The sequence below is a fragment of the Aphelocoma coerulescens genome, chromosome 2 (genome assembly GCF_041296385.1).
Source record: "Aphelocoma coerulescens isolate FSJ_1873_10779 chromosome 2, UR_Acoe_1.0, whole genome shotgun sequence".
In the NCBI taxonomy this organism is placed as follows: domain Eukaryota; kingdom Metazoa; phylum Chordata; class Aves; order Passeriformes; family Corvidae; genus Aphelocoma; species Aphelocoma coerulescens.
In genome coordinates, this window is record NC_091015.1 from 93,644,179 (window position 1) to 93,669,744 (window position 25,566).

At 38.5% G+C, this 25,566-nt stretch overlaps 1 protein-coding gene across 1 annotated transcript in view; it reads right to left on the reverse strand.

Annotated features, from left to right (window-relative positions):
- Positions 1-25,566, reverse strand: part of ADCY2 (adenylate cyclase 2) — a 213,628-nt gene that overhangs the window by 106,476 nt on the left and 81,586 nt on the right. Inside the window, exon 4 of the mRNA XM_069004074.1 lies at positions 691-840. Within this exon, the coding sequence (XP_068860175.1) occupies positions 691-840 (150 nt within the window). The remainder of the gene's footprint in view (positions 1-690; positions 841-25,566) is intronic.

Genomic DNA, 25,566 nt, shown 5'->3' on the forward strand with positions numbered 1-25,566 from the left:
AGTCTTGGTGACCTTCAAAGCCAAATGAACCTATCTTCTTTACTACTTGGTGAACTGATTTGTATTTCAAATTCTCTTAAATGAAGCACCTATCTGTCAGAATGATAGGATCTGTACAGAATTTGCAAAGAGAAAAAGAACTATATAAAGCAATCAGAGAATTCTTTTATTCAACTGCTGCAATAAATGACAGATAGTATCATTATGCAATTCCCCTAGCTCCTCTTAACAAACCTGACCCCTAGAACTATATCACGTTATTCATCAGTATTTTGGATTCAAATGTTTTTCAAAAACAATGCAGTAATATCCTTGCAGAGATTTTCAGCATTGGTCTTGAGCATGAATAACTGAAGATTTCCAAAAACACGTTGTGTACATCTCACTGCTTATTCCATGAGGACAACAAAAGAGGCAGTGTGAAAACAGAATCTATACAGCATTTTTAAACTTCTTTATCATAAATATTTTCATAGAACAAGTGAGAAAAAACATAATTTGACAACAGAAATAACTAAAACACTTTCCTGTATTCAGATGGAATCTCTGCACAACCAATTCAAAAGACTTGGCATCTTTCATTAAGTAATTCAGTGAGTGCTTTTCCATTAACAAACTGGATTACATAGCAACAAATAGGGGGACAGTGTGAAAACAGGAAAACAGCCCCAGACATGGGTGTTACTTTACCTGTTGCCTCTTCTCAAATTCTAACTTGATACGGGATTTGATGCAGTTGCACGTGTCCTGATACGTCTGCTGCAGCGCGAGTTCCATGAGGTGTTTGTGGTACGCTCCTGCCAAGTTCCCGCAGATAAAAATTATTACATTGGCCAATATCTAGGGGGATTAAAAAAAAAAACAAGTGTCAGGGAATTTACATAAATATATTAACAGATATTAATCCTAGCTTGCAAAGGAAGATTGCTGCAGTTAGGTATTTTGCTTTTGTTTGTTTTCTAGCAAAGGTTAACCTTTCAAAAAGCCTTTAAAACTAGTGGCAACATCCCAAGCAATAACAGAATCATAGAATCAGTTAGGCTGGATATTGTTTTAATTCGGGATTAAACAGGAATGAAGATGAGCGACATGTTTGCCTACTCAACGAGGTACACATTTTCTGCAAAGGGAATTTCAGCTCATGTTAGACCTCACTGCTGAGTATCAATTAGGTGGGATCATCACCCACTGATGTAAAGCAATAGCTATGGTTCCTAACAGCAATGCTGGAAGCCATGTTATTGCTATGCTCTTTTGGCAGCATTTTCTATTGCAGTGCCATATGAGTAAGGGCCGAAAAGTTTCACCTACACACAAGAAAAGCTTGACCTGCATTTTACCTCAGCCTGATCCACTGCTATCCATCAGTCAGCTATAAATAGTAACCTTGGTGACAATAAGCAGTGTCTAAGGAGCAAGATTTGACAGCTGTCTGCTAGAATATACTTTTCGCTATTACCAAAACAACTGCAATTGCCTAAAACACAGAACTTTAAGATTTAGGGGGTCACACTTGCAACATGCATGCAACAAGCCATGAGCCACAAACATGGGAAATAAGTTTGCTTAAAAAATCAAGGCCTTTTCTGCACTTGACCTTTGAAAAGGACACAATATTGTGTGGTGATGCTAATACTTTTAACTGTGCCCAGCTTATTGCTGCAAATAAAAGGAACACATTTATCCATTCTAGCTCACTCAGAGCAAAAGAAACACAGTAAAGTAATGAAGCCAATTCCTAATTCAATAATAAAAGTAATAATAAAGATAATATTAAATTGAAGCTGAGATACAGCTGCAGTCTGCTCAGAGCAGGTCTCTATCGTCTCTATCTGTAAGGCCCTTGTGTATCATATACCCTAGATTACAAACACTGCACGATGTCACAGTACTCATGGTCTGGAGGGGAAGGAGGAAGAAAGGAGGCAAAAATTTCATTAATCCTCCACTGCTAATCTAATCACGAGGTTTATGATAGATTTCCCTGGTGATCATTCATGGGTTGGTTTTGGTGTACCTATGTACTGGGCAATCTTTTGTGAACTGCTAGTAGTGTCAGCAAAGCCAGTACAAAGAGACAGATCAGAAAAAAGTCTAACAGTGTGCTACAGTGGTTCATAGAAAAAAGATAAATTGTCCTATTAACAGAAATCCATCTCCTTATGGAATACATTTTATTCACAAGAAAAAAGAAAACCATGGAGTTTTAATGTTCCTTTTGTAAATGAAAACTATAAAATGGCAAATACATACTTTTATTTTCCTCACAAATCTTAACATCATTGCATGCAATACTTGTTCCTCCATCTGTGACATTTCTGACATCTCACCTCTCATGGCTCCACAAAGCTAAAAGCAGGAGCTATCCACCTTTACTGCAAAAATGATTGATGTTTTCAATTTGGTAGAACTTTTCTTTCTTTCCCTAAAACTTCAAGATTATGGCATTACAATGTTTCTAAAGCAACATCTGAGTTCTTAAATTTTTCTAAAATAGATAAATCTAAAAACAATGAGAAAAACCTACATATTTCACTTTCTCCAAAGAACCTCTGTTACAAAGCAGAGGGATAAGAAATAGTTTAAATGGAACATTTCACAACAGCCAATAATCTAAAAAAAATCCACAAACATATGAGATTATGGTGTGCAGTAAAATATTTGACCTTAAAATGTTACAGTGCAGATACTGCAACATGCTGTATCAGACAACGAGGCCTGTGGAAAGAAATACACATGGACCGATTCTTGCTAGATGTTTCAGAGATGTTTATTTCTCCAGCCGCATGGCCGGGCTCTGCCGAGGAACTGCTCAATCACGGGATCCGAGGGTCCTTGCCCACGCAGGGGAACACAAAACAACCAATGGGGAACGAGGCTGAGCAGGGGCAGGGAAACCCCGTGTCTCCCCCCAGGGCCCCTTTCCCAGGGCTACATGGCAGGGGGGAGGGACCCCGACATTTCATTCGTTTATTTTTAACAAAAGAGATTTAAACTTAACATTGAAAACAACTGGATAAACATAACAAGAACAGTTTCAAAATAAAACAAGCCACCCTCCTGAGTCTTTAAATGTCCAAACAGGTTTTCTGGAACATCTTAAGGCTGACAGAAGGGAGACAGGACTCTCCAAGCATGCTTTGTGGGGAAACTGAGGCAGGAGAGGGCTTCTTCCATTTGTACCTGTTGGAACTCCAAACAACAATAGTTAATTTCTTCCCTCCCCCTCTTCATCCCCCACTCAGCACTGGAAAGGGATTTTTGGGGAAACAATTGGCAAAGACATGGTCTTCTGAGGGAAACCATGGGTGGAAAAATGGATTGGGAATACACTGGGGGTAACAGGATATAGGGTAAAAGGGAAAGGTGGGATTAAGAAAGGGAGACTGTAGGGGGGGCCTACAATGGAGATATTGTCTAACATGACTACGATTTTTAGCATATATACTGCCTTTTACAGAAACACCATCAGGCCCAGTGACCGCTGCTGTTTGTAACCCTTTTCTACCTTGCACAATTTTGAGTTCCACAACCTCTCTATCTCCCACACTTGGGATGCATTTTTCAGGGTTATTCTTTTTAATAGGAGTTCTATGAACGAATATCTCTTCTTGGTTGTCCCATCTTGTTATAAAACCACAATTTTGTTTAATATTATACCATTTTACTATTCCTAAAACCTTAGCTACGGTGATTTTTTTCCTTTTTCCGAGTGGTTGCTGTTTTCTGTCTTGCTGTGGTTTTGCTTTCTCTTTTGCTTTCGCTCACTCCCGTGTTGGAATTGCCAGGGCTGCCGGGGCCGCTGGGGCTGCTCGTGCCTGCGCGCTCTTCCCGGGGTCACATTCGGGGCCGTGCAGGCCAGGCCGGGCCGCTCAGCTCCCTGCGTGCCGTCTCCTCTGCTCTCAGCTGCACTGCCAGGGTCCCGGCTGGGCCCCCGAGCGACGAGCCCCCCACACCCTGCTCCTGCGCGCGTTTTGGCAAGGCGTGGTTCTGCTCCACTGCCATCGCCACCAGCCACCACCCGCGCGCCGTCACTCTCGGTCGGGCGCTCACGGGGCTCGCTCCACCACGCGCCGCACGGGGCCGGGCAGGCACCGCTGGGTCGCGCCGCTCCTGCCGCGCCTCACTCCGCTGCCGACACTGTGGCCCGCGTCGCTCCGCCCATGCGCAGGAACTGCCTCGCTGCTGCTCAGAGAGGGCTCGGTCCACGTGGCCTGGGTCGCACGGTCCCTGAGCCAGGCTTCCCTTCACCAGGACACAGCTGACATTGTTCAATGGTCTCGGTAATTAAATAATATTCACGAAAATATTCTTCCATCAGCATATATTTTGACTCAGAAATTAACTGTGTCCAAATGGTCTTCCAAAAGTCTTTGGTAAGAATTAAATCCCAAGAAACATAGAAAAAGTTCTTAAACAACCATGAAAGGAAATGTTTCAGTTCCTTTTGAGCTTGAATTAAGCTAAAATTTACAAATTGTTGTTCAAGAATCTTTTCAAGTTTAAGATAAATGTCCATATGCGGCTCTGAGAGCCAAGAGTCTTTCCATGGTTCCTCCATAATTTAGAGAGAATATCCAAACCAGGGCGAGAAGAGAGAGATCTAGAGTGGTTTTTACTCACGAATTTTCTGTCCTTAGGGATCAGTGTCTTGCCAGCATTATCCACCATTTGTTACAGTGCAGATACTGCAACATGCTGTATCAGACAACGAGGCCCATGGAAAGAAATACACATGGACCGATTCTTGGTAGATGTTTCAGAGATGTTTATTTCTCCAGCCGCATGGCCGGGGCTCTGCCCAGGAACTGCTCAATCACGGGACCCGAGGGTCCTTGCCCGCGCAGGGGAACACAAAACAACCAATGGGGAACGAGGCTGAGCAGGGGCAGGGAAACCCCGTGTCTCCCCCACAGGGCCCCTCTCCCAGGGCTACATGGCAGGGGGAGGGCCCCAACATCAAAATATTTTCTATTTCTTTGTAAATCACAATCGCTTGATTCTGCTTTGATGTCAGCAGATATGGATCAGTGAACAAAGATCTTGTGTGACAGATCACAGTGCAGGGTAGGGTGTTCCAACTGGCAATCACTGCAGGGTCTTAAAATGAAATTATGAAGTAGGAAGAAATGCCTGGAAATAAAGACTACTGGGCATAGAAAATGCTGAGATAAGTAGTAGGAACGAAATGATAACTAAATTGAACTGAAATAACAGTGTGCTGTCATGATCTCTAGGTCGATGTCACTGCTGAAAGGCTGCACACACACTCACTAAATGAATTGTCCAGTTTCATAAAGTTATAGACCATTTAAAACAAAACTTCAGGAATATAATCAATCAAAATTTAAAAATATACTGTAAAGGGTAGATGGAGGAGTAAATTATGAGTATCATCTCCACAATCATAGAAAAAGAAATTACAGTTTTATGACTGAACTAGCTGAAGTGAGAAAATAGATGGAAACAAGTGAATGACAGGCAAGGAAGCTAATTAACCAGGCTTTTCAGATACTCAATGGGGTAATTCAGTCCACATGAAGCTCTGTGATGGCTTCCAGTACCTGAATTAAGCTGTTCGAAGACAATGCAACGTATCTCAGCCACTGCCACACTTAACGTAGAGCTAATGCATAAATGTGTAAGTGAATATGCAGATAGAAACTGTGTTTAAAACACCCTTAATTCTTTTGGCTAGCATGGAGTTCATTCAGAATGTGTCACTAAGGGATTAACTTAGAAATAAAGTTCAAGAAATGGATGAACTGGTTTCTAAACAGATTTTTTTTTGCCTGTATTTATTCTGGCTTAAGTGTACATTTCTGCTATTGAGCAAAATGCATACTGTCAATAGAGTGATCAGTAGTAAGTGCAATTAGCATTACTAAACAGAAGAGGCAACATACATATACTTCTTGCTGAATATCTCTCCCAGGTCTGCATTTTCCTCTGAATTGCAGCCCAGTTTCAACGTATCAGCTGGTCATGAGCTCCATCCCTGGTTTGTTATAAAGTCTCATAGGCATTCTCCCAGCAGAGACAGGTCCAAAGTTTTCCTCAGTCCAAAAAAATTAACTAAGCTTCCCCCTTTTTAGGCAAGTACTCTAATCAATATGCAATCATACCAAAGGTTTCTTCTGTTCAGGCACCTCCCCTGAGAAGATATCATGCTGTGAATCCTTCCTGTACCAAAGCACTTGGAATGAAATCCTGAGTCAGACCAATCTTCTACCTTGTCATTTCTGTAGGGTAGAAACATGCAGCCTCTTCCCCCCCACCCTTTTTTTTTTCCCTCCTCATCCTTGCTTTCCCCCAACCCTAGATATTTAAAAGCTGTGGTGGATCTTCTGGTAATAAATTCTCCATCTTTCTGTGAAAGCTCTGATAACTGTGCAGATTAAGCTGTAGCTGAGAACCTCTGTAGACAATTCAGGCATAGACTACACAACATGGTTAGGGCTTTCTCCCAGGAGAACAAGCCTGAGCTGTGGAAAAGAGTGTAATGAATGATGGTAACTCAACAGCAGAAAAAGACCAGGGTGATCTCAAAGACACTGTTGTATGAACCTGGTTCACACCCTTTACAAACAGACACTGTATGACCAAAACCCCCAAAAACCACAATATACATAAATTCTACTAAGCTCCCGCTCAATTCACCATATGGAAACACTGAGTAACACAGCACAAGTTCCCATTTCTCCGTACAGTTGGAGTGGAGAGAGAGGCAAATCTATCTCGTGGGCCATCTGCATCCCTTCAGATATATCCATTATGTACACTGTGCTGAAGTTCCTGTTTTATCAATGAATAAATTCAATGTCTACAGAAAGCGATCTAAGTATGAGTCAAAAATTAACACAAGGAACACCAAGATACCACCAGGAAGTATCTCTAATCACTTAAGGAACATAATCATGGCTGATGTCTCCTCCACCTCTTTTGACCTACAGAAAACTGCACGCTTCCAAGCAATGGGGCAATTTTACATTCAAGCACAGGTATTTTTCAGTATCAGTGAACATCAAGTAATCAGATGTCTAGTGCTTCATTATCAAAACAGACTGTATTTAAAAGCAAATGAAGACGAAGTTAAGCAGCTATGACTAATTTCTCAAGAGAGTACTACAGTTCACTGAGTTGCTCAAAAAAATGTAGTGTATCATATAGCAGTTCAGCTGATGAAAGGTGCCCACAAAGGTATATGCATATATAGAAGTACTATGCTATACAAAAATAGAAGAACTAGAATACTGATTGCTGATTCTGACTGAAGCATAAATCGTTTGTTAAATATCTTAGAAACTGCTGTTCAAATACTGAATATAAAAATCAGAATTCTCCATAGATTTCCCCTGCATTGAAAGCTTCCAGTTTATGAATTATTTGCCACATTTCCTTCCTCTTAGATATTGTGCATATCCTTCCTGAATTCTTGCATAAGTAGAATTTTTAACAACAACAAAACCAACACAAACAATTAGCAATTTTTTCAATGGTTAAATTTCACTTTTCTTCTGGATAAGATAACTGAGGAAATGGAAGCTGAGGGGTGGGCAAAAATGGCTATCATTTATAATTTCTGCATGGAAATAAATGTGAGAAAAAAGACTTCATACATCACTGACAAAGTGCAAATTCTTTAGCTCTGCAAAGATGAATTGTCTCTCCCTCCATTTGATCTTTCATGTAATGGTTTGTGGTGTGACTTGCCAAGCTAGGGAACAAGTTTGTGCTGCTTTGGAACCTGTAGAGTTTTAGACTTGGACATAATTCAGCTGAAAAGAACTGGGTAGCACTGGGTAGAAATGAAAAGCAGCATTTTAAAAGGAAATGTATAGCCACCATGTAAATTAGTTATTCATGCACTATGCCCAATACCATTATTTTAAGTAGATGTGTTCAGAAGGTTCTCCAGCTACTCCATGCAAAACCCTTGCACATAGAGCTCTGGCCAGCCATACAATGTTGACCTTTTCTTCTTTCTCATTTCCAGACCTATAGAAGTCTAACATTTTAATACGTTTCAGTGCTAACAAGCTATGTCATAGCTCACAAGTAGGATGGCAAATTTGAAAATGGGAGACGTTTGTCCATATGGCAACCTCTGTTTCAAAAACCAGGAGTTTGGGGAGGAGTGAAATTACAGGGCAAAAATTTTTGCAGCTGGCTGAAAACTAGTGATGTTGTGGCACTTGATCTACCAGCTGCTGCTACAGAAAGTAACACCAGGCCTTTTCCTGTACTTAATGAGATCACTAAGTTGGGGTCTTTATTACGAAAGCTCCTGTGTTTCAGGAAGAAATGTAGCAATCTCTTAGATTTCTATTTCGGTTTTAGAGATTGTTGTAAAAGTTTATGAATTAAAATTATTTGGGTGCAGAACATGACTGGCTGAAGGATAGAGAGATTATGGGCAACTGCATACTTACTTCCTCATGAATTCAAAGTAAAAACAATTTTTTTAATCACTGCAAAATTATTTTAATAGTCTGAAAGGTCAAAGATATTTAAATCCTTAAATACTTATGAAGGCCACAATAAGAACACACTACAGATAAGAGAAGGAACAGGAAGATCCAGTATCCTCAAACCCTTTGTCTATATCAAGGAGAATGTCAAATGTTTTACAGCAAGGTAAGTAGAAAAACAAGCTGCAATTTTGCAAGAAACAGCTCAATTAAAAGAAAAACCACAAACCAACCAAAAAACCCCCACCAGTACAAGATTGCTCAAAATAACTGCAAAGCAACAAAAAAATAAATATTTTAATTACTCAGTATCCTAGATGGTTCCATATTTCCAGTACTAAAATAAATTTGGTAAAGAGTCCCTTTGTGGGAGAGGAATTGATGTCATTTTACAAGCCAGGAAGTTGCAATGTTGTCTTCTAATTGGGATGGGTAATTCTCTTTGTAGCTTTTGCAATCAGAGCACTGAGGACAGCAGCAGGATATTCCTTTTTTGTAATATGTATGTTATTTGATGTGATTTTCTTTTTAACATTCTTGCAGACTGAACTTTCTCATAGCTCTAAGGTGTTCTGTGGAATGACGGGATTTATTTTCTTCAGCTCAGGGCATACACAGACCCTATCTATACACCAGTGTGGATAAAAACAGACCATAAACTGTAAGCTCTTTAATCAAACCCAGGAAAAATAAACAAGGAACAAGAATCAGAGTTATGGTCCCTTTAGAACACTTCTGTGTCATACATATAATCAATATCATTGACTCTAATTAATAACTCTTCATAATTTGAATCTAATTTTTTTTTTTTTTTTTGCCAGAGGGGAACTCATGCTCTCTTCTGTGAGAAGGAATCAGGCAGCCACTGCACTCTTCTGCCTGCCTGCAGAGAGGTAATTTGTGTTTACATGCACCTCTGGGATCATTTAATTTCTTTACTACTAAAACTGATCTTAAAATGTTCTCTCAAAAAGACTGAGATTAATTTTTATGTCCTGGATGTCATATACTGGTGAGTATTAGTGTGCTATAAGAATAATTAAAAAAAAAAAAAAAAAAAAAAGAAATACCATAAAATTAAAACAAAAACAAACAAACAAACAAAAAAACCCAAAACCAAAATCTATGGAGTAATACATCAATCTTTGACATGTTACAGAAATAATCCTATGTCTGATCTTAAAATAACTTCAATCTTTTCCTATAAATCTGGTTCACTCTTAAACCTCCACCCACTGCCCTCCAACACTAAAATCTCGAATATAAGTACATTTACTTATGGGACCAGCAATACGTTGCCAAGTTTCATGTGTACCAGTAGATTTCTCCTTACTTGCCCCGATCAGGAGTATTACTAGGCTATCTCTCCTGCACTGTCTAGCAGTCTTCATGAAGTTTATTTCATATTATTATCTACCAGTCTTAATGAAATTTCTTCATATATCTCTCAACATCTTGCCTCCTGGCAAGTTTTACAGAAATTAATCAGTAAGTTCAAAAGCTACCAGAAGGAAGGACAAACAGATAAATGAACCAATAATCATGTATGTGCTCATTATTCATGTACTGATATGCCTAACCCTCAAAAACCTAATGTTGATTTCAGATTTCTCCCATAATTTTTGTAGTTCATACTGTATGTAACTGCACTGCATATTAATACTCTCAGTTATCAATATATATGGAAATTAAAATCAATGGACAGTTTAGAATTACATGGATAAATTACAGTAAGAACATATACTCAGTGCAATTTTTCTACTGCATTGCAAACAGTTGGCAATCAATATGTGCTTTAATCTATTCGATAAACATTTTGAAATTCTGTTTTTCATTATCTCTATATGAAATTATGATTTATATAAACATGTTTTTCTCAGGTGATATTTTTCTCTATCAGTGTTCATAATGATCTGGGATAAGCTTTTTAGTTGGATATACTCAAGAAACTTTTCTGCTTGTCTGATGAGTATGACAAACTTTTATCAAGCTCATTTTTCATAATTTGGCAGCCTGTGTTAGGAATCAGTGGTCCTTTGCTATATAGGTCGCAAAAAATGTTTTGGAGAAGAAGGAAGGATAATGACAGTGGTGTATAAGTAGGGAAAGTGATGACCCACAGAGCTGGATTAAACGGATTCCAGAATGTCCTCAGAGTCAGAGTTATTAATAATGACACTCTTACAAGTGTCTGTAATGTTTTTTAAAGAACTTGAAATATGTTGAGATCTCTAATCAGTATTTGGGTTAATTCTTAACTGGAATTCATCCAACAGTAAAATTTGCTCTCAGGAAACGTAAAAGTTCTATTTTCTGGTGTCAGGCAAATGCTGTCAAGAGTCAGCAAGGTGGGATAAAGGAAGTATTAAGTTTGGTTTACATTTGGGAAGGAATGAAGCAAATATTAAAACCTCTTCATGCTGTTGCTGCCAATTCATTCCATCTTTACATAAAACATGTCATTTTTTTCTCCTTTGTGCCTCAAAACTGTCAAGATGTCATTTGTCAAGTCAGGCTTTCTATTCCACAGCCCTAGTGTGAAGCATCTTGGACACCCTGAAACAGTTTTTTCTAAATCACATGGTTTGTGGGAGTATATTCTGAGTAACACCTCAAAAGTTAGCACAGTACCTCCAATTCATAGAACAAAATCATGGGGTCATAGAATCATTATGGTTGGGAAAGACCTCTAAGATCAAGTCCAACCATTCACCCAGCACCACCATGTTCACCACTAAACTCCGTCCCTAAATGCCACATCTACACATTTTTTGAACACTTCCAGGGATGATGATTCCACCACTTCCCTGCTCAGCCTGTTCCAGTGCCTGACCACCCTCACAGTGAAGCTATTTTTCCTAATATCCAAAATAAATCACCCTCTGGCATAGCTTGGTGTCATTCCCTCTTTGTCCTCTTGCTTGTTACTTGGGAGAAGAGACCCACATCCATGTAAAACCTCCTTTTGGGTACATATATAGAGTGAGGAGGTATCTCCTGAGCCTCCTTTTTGCCATCACTTTCTATTCGTACCAGCATTAGTGACAACCCCTACAGAGCAGTATTTACACTATAGGCACCTAAAATACTACACAGCATTGTTAGGAATAGGCTGTTACTCTCAAACTAGCTGAGAGCAATGATTAAACAATTTGAGGTACTTGTCCAGAGTCCATGCCTCCAGACTGGTTCTGTTCTTTTACTCCTACCTTCTGTTCCTTGTCTTTTAAAGAGCTATTTATCCATGCACAGATCTCCCTCTCAGCTTCTCAGTTCACTGAAAAGGTTTGGGCAAAGGACTCCTTCAAAGGCATATAGCTATCAATGAAATCAGCCTCATCTACGTGTTTGTTGACACCTTCAGTCAGCTTCAAGATACTTTTAAGGAAAGACTTCCTTTTACTCCTTTCAAAATAGAATGTGTTTATCTCATTCTCTGTTCTTACAGCTTCATTTTTTTGCCTCATGAAGACACTGAGTTTGCATACCTAAAGTCTCCCTTTCTAGAACCTTTCTTAAAGTTCATTTTCATATTTTCTATCTTACAGTTGTCAGGAACCAAGGTCTATTTTAGACCAGTCTATACATGCTCTCCTTTACCCATCCCTCCAAGAAGGATTTTAATGTGAGATTTTCTTCAGATTCTTCTTCAGTGAACAGGCATACAGAAATTGTTTCTCTGTGATAGCCTTGTCCTCCCTGAGTATTTTTGTAACCTGTGTGTCAAATGTCCCTACAGACCCTATGAAAGTCCTCTCGTAACTCAAGTGCTGAAACAAGGATCCAGCATGCAGGAAAGGGGAGATTGGTTTGGTTAACTGCCATAGCTCTAGTTGCTATCTAAAACAAATTACATACTTTTAGGTGTATGTTCTTCAGACTCCTATCTGACCAGTGTAAGTGCATACAAAGGCATTTTGCAACACTTTAAAAAAACACTTGCACGGATGAAATGTTTTCACTTTGGCTAATTAATTTTAGTGGTGCAAATAGATTCCAAAATTGCTGATAAAGCATGCTAATTAGCAGAATGGATAGCAGGGAAAAAATTGCAACTACAACAGGCACAATCACAAGGTGAATTGAGATAGCTCCATAAGGTATTCTATAGCTCTATTACTGTGCATCTAAGGCAAATACTATTTTAGCTGAATTACAATTTAAAACTGCTTATGATTATGTAATATTCAAAGTAAAAAATTTAATTTCCTATCATTTTCTGCTCACATAATTTACTCTTTCCTGTGTTCAAAATATACTCTAAAGGTTTTGCTTTGTGGATAAACCTACAAATTTTGTGTACCATACAAGAAGCAGCTTTTAGGTTATGATTGCATGGAGGGAAAATGAAATGCTGGCAGTAAACACAACAAAGTTTTCCCTTCCAAAGAATGCATTTCAAAAATCAAATGGGTTTAATACTGGGAACATGAAGACAAATAGAAGTCACTAAACTGGCAATAGTGCCATTTCCATGATAACCTGCCTACCACCTACACCTCTGCCTTACTACCAGACTTTGCATTTAACACACTTCTTACAAATTCCTTTACAGTCTGTATAGTACATTTCTACATATTTGAGAAACAAAAAGCTGTGAAACTACTACTGAAATACAGCATGATGCTTGGCAAAAACTGACCGGCCTTCCTATGTACAAAGAGAAGTTACTAATAATATGAAGGAAAGAATACAATTTCCAGATGATTGCAGTTATATTGTATTTATTAATTTCTGACTTCATTCCCAAATGTGACTGGATTATTGGAACACTATGGAGAAATTAGAAGTAGTCACATGAAAATACAACCTCTTTTTGCAAATTCTGATGCACACGTAGCAGCCAAAATAAAAAACCAATTTCCCTTCTCTAATGCTTTCAGTCTCCTGCCTGTCTTTATAAAAGATGCCTGTTTTGAACCTTGCATGTTCTAAGATAATAGAAAAATTACATAATAAGTGCTCCTAAGCAGCAATATGAACAATGCAGAAAGTGCACATGACTTGCAGGATTTTTTCTGCATGGAATGACTATTTTTTAATTCTCCACAAGAAAAATAATCCTGTACAAAAAGAAAATTCCTATTTAAACCCCCTACTGGTTGCTAATACAAGTTATCTTTTACAGCAAAGTAAGTTTCACCCTGCAACCAACCTACCTTTTAATAGTACAGCCTGCCACTACAAAGATTTGACAATACATCATGAAGATATGAGGTAATACTACACGAAAGAAGACCTGGAGCAGTATTTCTCACACACCAACCCTTCTTAATCAGAGAAGGCTGCTGGAGCATCCACATATTGCAAAGTAATGTGCTATCTGAGGGAAGCAGGTCTCAGCACCACATAGAATAGCGGATTAACTTTGCTTTTCAGTTATGTTATGTTTAAAACACAATTTCCCAAATCTGTAAATCCACATACACACTAAATTAATTTTTCTTCACTTAACATTTATCTTAAATTCAAGTTAGTGCATTTGAGTGTATGGACACTATCCATGTTCGCCTCTGGGACTGTATAACAGACCTTGCTCTGTTTTACTAACCAGTCAAACATATTCATGTGTTTCTCAATTCTCAGCAAAAGGCATTCATTATCTCTGCTTTGAATTTCCCCACCTGATCAACAAACACTGCTACCTTGTTATTCACCACCTTCTGCAGAGAAAGGTTTTCAATATACTTTTCTCTTTGAGGAAAAGACAACATCACAGCTAGGAACCCGCAGTTATCCAATGGCTCTAAGAGAGCACACAGTCTGACTCCTTTCCTTCTCCACTCCCACTGCTCATTAGACATTTTTATGAGCTGTGGGATGTTGAAGAACAACACAGGCAAACCTAAGCTGTTCCAACTCTCCCAATTCATTTCAGCACAAGTTTATCACTCTGCACAGAACTCCTCTCCAAGCAGTTTTCTGAGACAGCCTGCAAGCCAGAGGCTGCATGGGAAATAGGTGAATGTTACAGAAGACTTCAAAAATGACAGGCAGGTCAGTCGCTGAATGGCCATTTAGATGGGCAACACCAGTAAGTCTGGCTTTTGCAAGAGCACCAAGACAGGTCTGGCCCCTGCCATCAGGGCTACTTGAAGCAGAAGCATAACAAAGAATATGATCAGCAGCTCACAGGAGAACTCTTTCAATTCTGGCCCCAAACCACAATGAGAAAAGCCACATGGTCACAGGACAGGTAGAAAACACCCCAACACTTCATTGCTTAAAATGCCAAAAAACAGACAAAATGAGTAATGGCTTAAAGTGCCAGAATAGGATTGCAATGAGTAAGGAATTTTGCTTCCTGTAGCCAAGACTTAAAAATTCCTGGGTTGTATTAGTGCTCCTTTATTCAGTTACTTTGCTTGTATTTTTCAGTTGGTTGCTCTGAAGATTCTTTGATTTGCTGTTGTGTATACATTCAAAAATGTGACTTTCTTTAGTCTTCCTACGGATTTCTTCATCTTCCTCCACCTCCACTTCTTTGCACTGAACAGGTGGTGCAGATAGTGTCCATGGAGGTAACACAAAAGGGGACAGTGAATTAGTTCAAAGTGGTCCTTTGCAAGGCACTCTTCAGTAGAAGCAATGAGCAGCAATATTATGGCTATTAGAGACAGCTAGCTGGGCAGCACTGGAAGGAAAGTACAGAGGTACGAGTTGTGCATGAGGCCACCATCTCTGTCAATGCAAAGGCAGACTAAACCAGCAATGCAGAATAAACCAGCAATGAGTAGAAAAGAAATTCATGCTTTTCAGAAAATAAATACTTGTTACTCTTGATCTGTTCCTACTCTGAACCAATGTTCATCAAAAGTACTTCATACTTCGACAAAGAAAACAGTCGTATGACCTTTTATTGGTGTTCTGTGGAGCTGCCAACATTTGCCAGTATGGCTGAGGGCAGATGTATCCCCACTCCAGGTACCTTTCTCTAATTAGCACTGTGCTGAACATACTCATTGCCTGCCAAGTGAAAAAATAGTGTGTTGTTTGTAGACAACACACCAAGACAGTGCACTGCTACAGAGCCCCAGAGATTATTTCCTGGAAATGTATTTTTTTCCTCCAGCAAAATCTCAACATTCTTCCTTTCATCCCATCCTGCACTGGGAAGTTACAGAATCTCAGATAACAGGAAACTGTCTTTTAGTGTCTGAATTCATCCTAAAGACAGAAGGCAAATAATAAAAATGAAGTGCACGCTAAGTTAGCAAAAGCTTGCCACAGAAAGGGAGTTTTATTAGCTTTGAAACTGGAGAAGCATTCTGGGCCACTATCTTACGTACAACACCACCACCAAAAGCAGCAATTTTCTATAAGGGATTAAGTGGTCCTCTCTTGTTAAGAAACTGGTGGGGTTTTTTTCCAAACCCTGTCTGCCATTTCTACATCAAAAACTCTCTTTTGATTTATATTCTCTCCACATTTGCATACCACAGAATCCAGATCATCTTTTCTAAATCAGAATGCCTGGAGATGGCCTCAGATGCAAAAGATTCAGCGCACTATTTTTCTCAGTTTTTTAGAGACCTCAGCAGAGATCCAGTCAACAGTCCAATTCAAGGACACGATGGGATGCAACCACAAGCGCTGAGCCTGCTGATATCATTACAAGGCCATCCTTGAGTGTCTTTAGAAGCTCATGGGGACCAGGGGAGGTTCTTGAGTTCTGCAAGAAAGCAAATCTCACTCTTTGTCTTTAAGGAAGGTAACATCACCTTGATCCCTAGGAAGGTGATAGTGCAAATTCTCCTAAAAACATTTCCAACCCTCTGAAGGACAAGAAGGTGACTGAGATTAGCCAGCATGGGGTAACGAAGGAGAAATCATGCCTGAACAACTTTTATGTGATGAAATGACTGGCTTTGTGGCTGAGGAGGGAGTAGCTGATGTGACAGGGCTTTGAGCACACTCATAAACCTTAGTAGCCCTCACCAGCCTCACCTAGAGCTTCTACTGAAATCCCCAGGCCCGGGAGCTCCACATAGGCACAGCCTGGGGCCTTTAACTCCTGCCTGTGCTGTGCTGGAGGAATGCTAGTCTCCAATTAAGCTATGCCTGACCAAAGACACCCCTGAGCCGTGGACTAACTTGACCTTAGCCCTGCCTTGTCACTTTGGATGTGCCCAGCAACTGGATGTGCCCAGCAACTGGATGTGCCCAGCTGGATGTGATCCTGACCTATGCATGGGCTTTCTGGCTTGACCCTGCACCTGTCTCCTTGCCATGAGTTTTGCTTTATGTAGGTCTTGCCTCTTGGTTGAACCTGGCTATGGTCTCAGGTGCCATGGGGCTGGGATCGGAGCAGTGAGACCCTGGCCCTGTTGCCCTGTTACTTATCTGCTTCCTTGCAAAGAGCTCTGAAAAGAAATGCCATTCAATTCAGTCAATTTTCACTAAAATAATATGATTCACCCAAGAACTTCAGCTCACTGCCTTCAATATTTTCAAGCAATTTCACTGGATTCAGGTACTGAAAACACAGTAAGAGCTTTATAAACAAGCAATGACAGGGAAGATTGAATTCATGAGATATATTTCTATTTGCTACACATTAAAATAGCATACTAAGGCAGAAAGAGGACATAATGTCAATGCTGTCTAGTCACTTTCCATAACAGAGATCCATCAGCAGGAACATTCTGGTCAATTGGCACATCAAGTTTCATCTATGTTTCATCAAAGTATCTTTTATTTACAGAATAAAAGTGCATTGAAGCATTTATAGTTTTTAAAAACATAATTTCCAGGTACTGTAATTACACACCAGGAATGTTTCACGTGAATTAATGCTGAAGAGTTGCATCTACATCATCATTTCTAAAATTCACCAATGTCTCTGTACTTGGGCTTCAATCATTGCTTTCAAATATGCTTTTATGAATCACAAGTTATATCTGTGCATCAGCTTGCAGAATAAATTATCTTACTATACTAAAATATAAGCATAACTATCACCTTTAGCATAGCTATGCAAAAGAGTTTTCATTGTATACCCACATATTGGTGAAAATCCAAATGTTCATGAACTGTAACATGAAGTACTACTGGAGTTCATCTTCTAAACTGCACAGATTATATAATATTGGGAATTTAAGCAGAGCACAGTTTTGACTAATATCAGTGTTAACTACTAGGAAAGTTGATTTTTTTTTTTTTTTTTTTTTTACTTTCAGACTTATTTCCCTAAGAAGGCAAAATTACAAAATATGTTGAAACTTTTCTTTTTTTTAAAGTGACATAAAATGACTGATACACTCATCAAATCTTTCACTGATGGCCATATAACTTATGGTATGTTTGCAAACAATTGAGATAATGCTACTATATATAAAAATATATTTAGACTTTAAAATGCTACGTTTAATTTGGGAAAACAAATGACCTATTTAATATCAGAAAAGATAAAACTCTAGAACTACCAAAAATACCTATCTAATATAACTATACCAATCAAATCCTAAATATTTTTTAATGATTAAACAGTTAACACCACTGTGAAAAAACCCTACAATACTAAGAAGCAACTCACATATAAAGTAGTAATTGAGGAATAATGGTTGTTTCATCTTAATCAAAACACATCCTGCTTAAAAAGCATTATTTTATTAGTTTGGTAAAAGCTTAAACAAAACATCATTTTAGCAAATAACGAGCTGCACTGTCATATACTAAAATGCAAACACTACCAATCTGTTACACAGCCTGCAACTAATTAGCATGGCTGAGTGACACTGGTGTATTACAAACTGTACTACACATCCTTTCAAGGTGGATCTATGTGGCTGACAGCTAACCACAAAACTGAAAGACCAAAACCCAAAGCCTCAAAGTTTAAAGCCTCAGGGAATAAATTTCTTTGACCAAGGACGCACAACTCAACAGTAAAGCAGCGGTCGTTTATCACTGCCAGCACACTACCGCATTAAGTGTCCCAGCAACCCCTCCCAAATTAAATCACATGCTCAAGAACAGGTAACTCTCAATCCTATTACCACTTTCCTACCCTTAATTCTGTCAGATGCTCTTTGTGATGTCACTGAAAATGTGCTGTGATGCTGTTATCCTCACTGGGATAGAGCTGTAACTGCACACCATGCTCAGACAATTCTGTTTTGCGGTAAACTACTGAGGTGTACAAAACACTCTTAGAGAAGAATTACTTCAGGATAACAAGTGAAGTTTACCCCGAATCCCGCTTCTGCCATACTGGAAACTATCCAGGCTTGGAAGTGCTTGATGTAGGTCATAGCAGTGAACCAAATACACTGCTTTTATGAAGTGCAACATGACCATACCTCAAGCATTACACACAGCAGTGGTCTACTCCTTCCAAAAGGGATGGAACAAGATAAAAAACATGTGGAGAGAAGAGCCTGGAAAAAGGAGAGTATTATCCTTAACATTCTTCCAGACAGTGTGGCTGGTGACAAGGCTGCCCTTCAGCTGGAGCAAGCTGTCCTGACAGTGAGCAGGGAGGATGTCTCACCCAGCTGCCCTACAGGCTGCTGGCAACCTGCAGTACCTACGACTAAAGAACTACAGCTGCAGCCTCACACGCACACGTAGGTGCAGTAGCAGTGAGGATATCCTAAGGCACCGTGCCAGTCTAATGAAAACGTACGCATCCAATGGATCAACCAGTTTCCACTGAAGTACAGCTGATGTAGAACTGTGGCAGTAAAACCACATTTGAAGTACACATAGACATCATGCAGTCACTTCTCCCATGCAGATGACTTCAACTTTGTGTCACCTTCCCACCCTAAAAAAATAATGATTAGACTTTGGAAAGTAAGTCTGGAGGAAAAGTCTCTTCGTTTACACACAGTATCAAAGTTGTACTGCTATTAAATTAACTACCTGCATGTTTTGCTTTCTTTACAGGTAATCCAGGCAATCAGTAGGTAAAAATAAGGGATGTTAAGCATGGAGCTATTGATTAGCTGGGTTCCCAAGAGCAGTTTTAGCAGATTATAGGCATGAGAATAGCACTATCTGGTGTTTGTGACTGGCACACACCTATTAAATATCAGATGAGAGGGGGCCAAAATCTATGCAGATTTTAAAAATCAATACTCAAACTTAGCTGAAAAGACAGTAAGTGCTTCTGTGCTTTTGAATACTGTAAGTTTTACTAGGACTTTTCAACATTTCTTGCTTGTGGACAATTGCTATATGGCTTCAATAAATGATTAAATTAATGGCACTTAAAATAAGACTTTTTTTAAAACAAATACCATAACGATAAAAGAATCATCAAACAAAGAGTTAGCAGGAATTAAACTAGTAGGACATAAAAACAGAATTAGAGAAGTTCATTAATATATTTAATGACTATGCACTAAAAGCAAATTAAAACCTACTCAAAAAGCATCTCAAGAAAAATCTAGCTGGATTTAACAAACTTTTATTCAGCAGTCTATTTTTTCATAAATTCTTTAGAGGCTTGCCTGCTATTATATATTGTAGGCAATATTAATCTGATATTTAAATGATTCTCTACCAGTCTTTCAACACTAATTTAGTATTCAATATAGAACTCATCAACATGCTTAGAGTGAACTAAGCAACATGCTTAGACTCAGTTTAAAAATGCTCAAGGGATAAATCCAAACAACCACCAGTAGTCAATTCCAACAAAAATTGATAATAATAAACCACCTCACAACTGAAGAAATTATAATTTCATATGCTGAAAAATAATATAAAAATAAACAAATTATAGCACAATAGTTGGAAATACACTGAAAATTTCTATTATGGATGAAGGAAAAAATTAATCTTCTACCCCAACTAGAGACTAGTGTCAGATGGATAATTAAGAACTGAAGTACAAAGGGAGTACAAAGATTACTGCCAATATACAGAACAAAGATAGTAAAACAAAGAAAAGTTGGAATTATTGATAAATTATCCCACAGTAGAAGAAAATGTATAAAATTTTAAAATACAGAAATTATTATATTCACCATAATAACTTCTATATTACTCATACCTGGGGGAAATATTCAAAGCAAATCAACTGCCTTAAAGACTCAGGTTAAAACAGGATGCTGACCGAGGTGGTTATAAAAACACCTTGTCATGGATGTCTAAGAAAATCCCTCACAGTTATAGACAAGGCTTCAAGATGAATCCTGGATTCTAAACATCTCCCAAAATTAATACTTTGTAGCACATAAATTATTTTTACGTTTCCCACATTTGGTACTGTCTGCTTATTTTAATAGCTTGATATTTGAAATATCAAAAATATTATACCCCCCCCTCCATTAAACAACTTCTCTTCTCCACAATCCTTATTTTTCAAAGAAAATTAACAACATATCCAGGACAGGAAAAGTATAAAAAAATTAGCAAATTACAGGGCTGCCAACCATCTTGCTCTGAACCACATGATGGGATGCAGTGGTGCCTGCTGGCTGGCACTCCCTTCCCTGGGAAAGGGAGTAGGAGAAGGGGGTGCCCCACAAGGACACTGCCCTTGCCTCTGCTGCATTCCCCTCTCTTCTGTGAGCCCCAGGCAGCCTGCCCATATCCCATGCTAGAGTGGGTCCTCAGGCAAGGAAGAAATTACAGGCTGCACAAAAGAGCATGTAATACAGGAGCTGAAGGGGGAAAAAAAAAGAACAACACAAAAGGGAGAGTAGGTGGAAAATGACTAAGTTTAATGTGCTGCATTTTGGATGAGACATGCATGTTTACTGCTGTTAAAAATAAACAAACAAATTAAATACTCCAGATTTGCCTCCCATCTAGCATGTTTATGGTAGTTACAGGAACTTCTATCATATCATGGGAAATGTTTCCATAACTGTGGAAATTTAAATCACATTTGAATAAAGATGTTTTGGAAACAAGTTGACTGTGTGTCTTTTACTTGCCTGTGCTGTGCTCAGTTGCTAGCTTTCTGAGGAACTACTGCAGCAAGGGTCTATCAAAATAGTGTGTGACGTTAACTGAGACATGGTGATTTGGTCTTTAATTAAGGTCAGCATGACCTAGGTCATGGCAAACATCTCCGAGCCTTAATGATGATGGGAAAATCTATTCTCATGTTAGAATCTAATTTCCTCTATGTTAAAAGACACAAATCAATCTGGATTTTAAAGCACAGGTATAGCAGTGTCAGACTGGATACAGAAAGGCTCTTTAGAAGCTCTGTGGCAGATGAGCAGAAACAGACTTTGGTTTTCTTCTTTCTGTGCTGCTTTCAGAGGTTGTCAAAGGCAATCACCATCAAGACTAGCTGCATGGGGAGGGAGCCAAAAACCTTGATGAGAATTGTCAGGTAAGGAACATAATATTGATCTCAGCAAAACTGTGGCACCAGATGATCCTTGCAGCTCCTTCTGGCTTTGTAATCTACATATCAGTCTTTACTTCTGCTTGAACAGCACACTTTAGACCCTAAGGTACCTTCTGGCCCTGGACAAGTAAGGGTTATAATGATTTCCAGGCTCATGCTGAAGATACAACACATTTCATGTTACGGGTGCAATGTCATTAGATTCCCCACAGTGCAGGTGGAGACAACAAAATTACAATAAGGAAACCCATTAAGTTATATTGATTTTTTTTAAAACCTTAAGAAAGCAAGATGATTTTTTATGTACCATATGAAAGATCCTAAAATACATAATGATATTCACCAGATCTGCTCAGAATAGACAAGAATATGGCCAAATACAAATGTTATTTTCCACTACAGATTGAGCTTTTCCTTTGCATTAATTGTCCTCATGCTACAAATGTAACATTGGATGTTTGAGGTCAAACTGTATGACCCCACATATTAAAATCAGAATTTAACCAATAAGGAAATTGAATTAATGGAGGCATACAGCATAAAGATGACACTTCAAAGGACTTCAAATAAATCAACAGGACTTCAAGAGATGAAGCCAGGGAGACACAGGTCAGCTCTTCTGAATTCCAAAGCAATGTACCGTAGCACTTTGGCACTAATGAAATGTTATCACTGCTCTACCTTTGGAAAACACAGAATTTTAAAACAGTTATGTAACTGAATATAGCTTGGGATTTATTTTCTTTTTTTATCCAGCTCAACAAACTTCACAGAAGTAGAGGAGAATTAACTTCTGTTACATGTCTTTGATTTTGATTCTCTACAACACTATAGAGAAAGGGCAAAACAAAACCACCCAAAACAGTATTAATCATATTTGCTGTTCTATTTCCAAGAGCTTGCTTATGTAAGTGTAACAGTGTAGGAGACCTACCAACTTTTAAAAATAAATTGTTAGCTTTCCATATACACTATGGTTTAGCACTGTCCCTTACCACAGCTTTCTCCACCACCCTAAAACACTGTAAACGGCAGTAAAAGAAAACTGAACCTCTACAGCCTCAGTGTATCTAGGAGGTATATACCCAACTTTCTCATCCAAGCCTATTCTGCCCCTCTCAGAGGCAGCACTGCGTTCACAAGGTCTGTGATTTAAGCTATGAGCAGTCCAACTTGATGGCCCGTTGCCGACATCATGGCAAAGTACACCAACTCGATGAAGAAACAGAATTTGTGCAACGAAGGCTTCTATACTTGGGTTCAGACTTACAAAAATGTCCTGTGATATTCAGATGTGTTTAATTCCAGCTGGACTCACTGAACTAAAATGGACAGTACTTGGACACAAATGTAACCAAAAAACTTCACTAACCACAGCTAGAACACAACAGCATATTCCAGAGACTTTGATTTGCTATTAAAAAAACATATGTAGAACAGGGGAAAAATTATGTATTTATCTATATTATGTACATTATATATATAATTTTGCATATCATATATACACACATACAGGCACTAATACTGTCAATACCTCATATAATGGAAAGCATTTTATCACTGCTAAAACGCTGAATACCACAGAACATACTATGAACTTTCCTGAAAAATTATGGAATTAACTCATTTCCAAAATATGAAGAGATCTGCAATCCTAAAGGAAAATATGTATGAGTTTTGAGCCATACACACTGTAGTTGTACTTTGATCCATGTCTTGGATGCTTGTTAAGGGAAGATTTTAATATCTGAAACATAACACTCCTTTGAGACAGTTCTTATGGCTCTTTTGTGAACTGACTTTGTCAGCATGAGGCACAACATCCATAATGCATTCTGAAAATTTTCTTAGCAGCAACTACACAATTATCACTGCCTTCTTTTGGCATCCAGTTAATGAGACAGTAACTGCATTATCATTCAGATACACTGCAATTTTTAATGTTTTTTTGTAATTCATTTCTATTTATATATTCTCTTGGTGAATACATGTTTTTAAAGAGGAATAGAGTTACTTAGGAAAAAAAGAAATATCGAATTTTTCCTCCTGGTCTAGGAAGGATTCTTTGCTTCTAAGTACAGATTTTCATTTCCCACACCCCTAGTAATATGGGTATAGAATATAATTTTTTTTTCATATTCAGCTTCACAACACTTAAACTGGAATTGTTAAGAAAAATAATAATCCAATAAGCAACAACCCTGCAGAAACAAACCTAGATGCTCAGGTTTTAGCATAATACAGTATAATCAGAACCACTATTTTCTCCTTTAGAATTATTTTTAGTACAAGCAGACCTCAACATTTTAGTTTCTGACATGAAAAGCGAACATATTTATTTCTTTTACTTCACCCCAGTTAATGCATAACAGCTCTTCTGAACCTCCTTCACAAACTACAGAATCATGCACATTTTGTTAAGCAAAATGTTCCAAGTCTTCCCATCAAGACTGAATGGGTCAGGTCACAGATTTTCCATTTCCTTCAAAAGTAACATTTCAGCTAATTTGTGCTTGCCTTGAGCATCAGGCTAGTAATTTTTTTTTTCTCTTTGTTCAGGGTCATCAGAATTTACAAGGACTTTTATAAACAAGCATGTTATGAAGTATTAATGGATTTTCTGTCTTACAGACTGTGCTTTCATACTGTGTAAGAGAAAACTTTCAGATCAAAGAAAGGCAATAAGGAAGATCAAAGGTATGGAATGGCTTCTAAACAAGGAAAGAGAAATATTTTTCAATTCTCCAGGCTAGGAAAGAAATTATAGGGGAGGTGTGACAGAGGTTTATAAAATCATAAATGATCTGGAAAGTGTGAACTGAGCTCAACTGTTCAGTCTTTTCCAGTGTAAGGATATGGGGGGTGCAAACAGATGACAGGTTTAAAACAAGCAAAAGATGGTTCTCCTTAGAACACAGGTAAACTGATGAACTCTCTGTCACAAGAAGCTGTTAAGCAAGATGCACTATACTGAAGGAATAAAAAACCCCCACATAAATCAAAATTTTTAAAAGGCCCAGCTAGGTCAGAAGAAGCAGCAAAAAACAGGTTTGTAAGAAAGAATAAGTAAAAAATAAGCAAAAATGGATTTCAAACCAAGGTGTGAGGGAAGTAGAAAGAAGATATAAATCTTGGGAGAAAACTACCAGCAATTTACAAGGAGCAATTTGAATTTGGAAAGCTAAAATAAAATGGCAGACGTCACAGAATCACAGAAGGGTACAACTGGAAGGGACCACAAAGGGTCATCTGGCCCTAACTCTCTGTTTAAGCAGGGTCATCCTAGAGCACATGGCACAGAATTGTGTCCAGATGGTTCTTGAATATCTCCAGACTTCTGACTCTTGCTAGTTTGTAGTCAATGCTAACCAAAGGGTGCCACTTTCAGAGCTATCAGCATGATGGCAAACAGTCCTAGTTTTCAAGAAGCGAAGATTTATTTTTCTTTCCATAGTGCAAAAGAAACCAATTTAACGACACACACTTCAATTGCAAAAGAGCATTGCAGACACAGAGGAGCATTACCTTGAAGCACTTAAGTCCAATTCTTGCCCTGCCTCTGTGTCAGATATTTCAGGGATGGAAAGAGCATTCATTACTGTAAATCCCTTTTCACAAGCTATATTCAATCTTTCTCAAAAAAAATAGTAACAACCTTTCTGCATTGACTCTAACGCTCTGAGCCCATCTCTGTTCTATATCCTTACATTTCTTTCAGTGACATTGAAGAGGAAAAAAATGTGCTCCACTACCTGAATGCTCAAAGTCTCTCTAGAGACA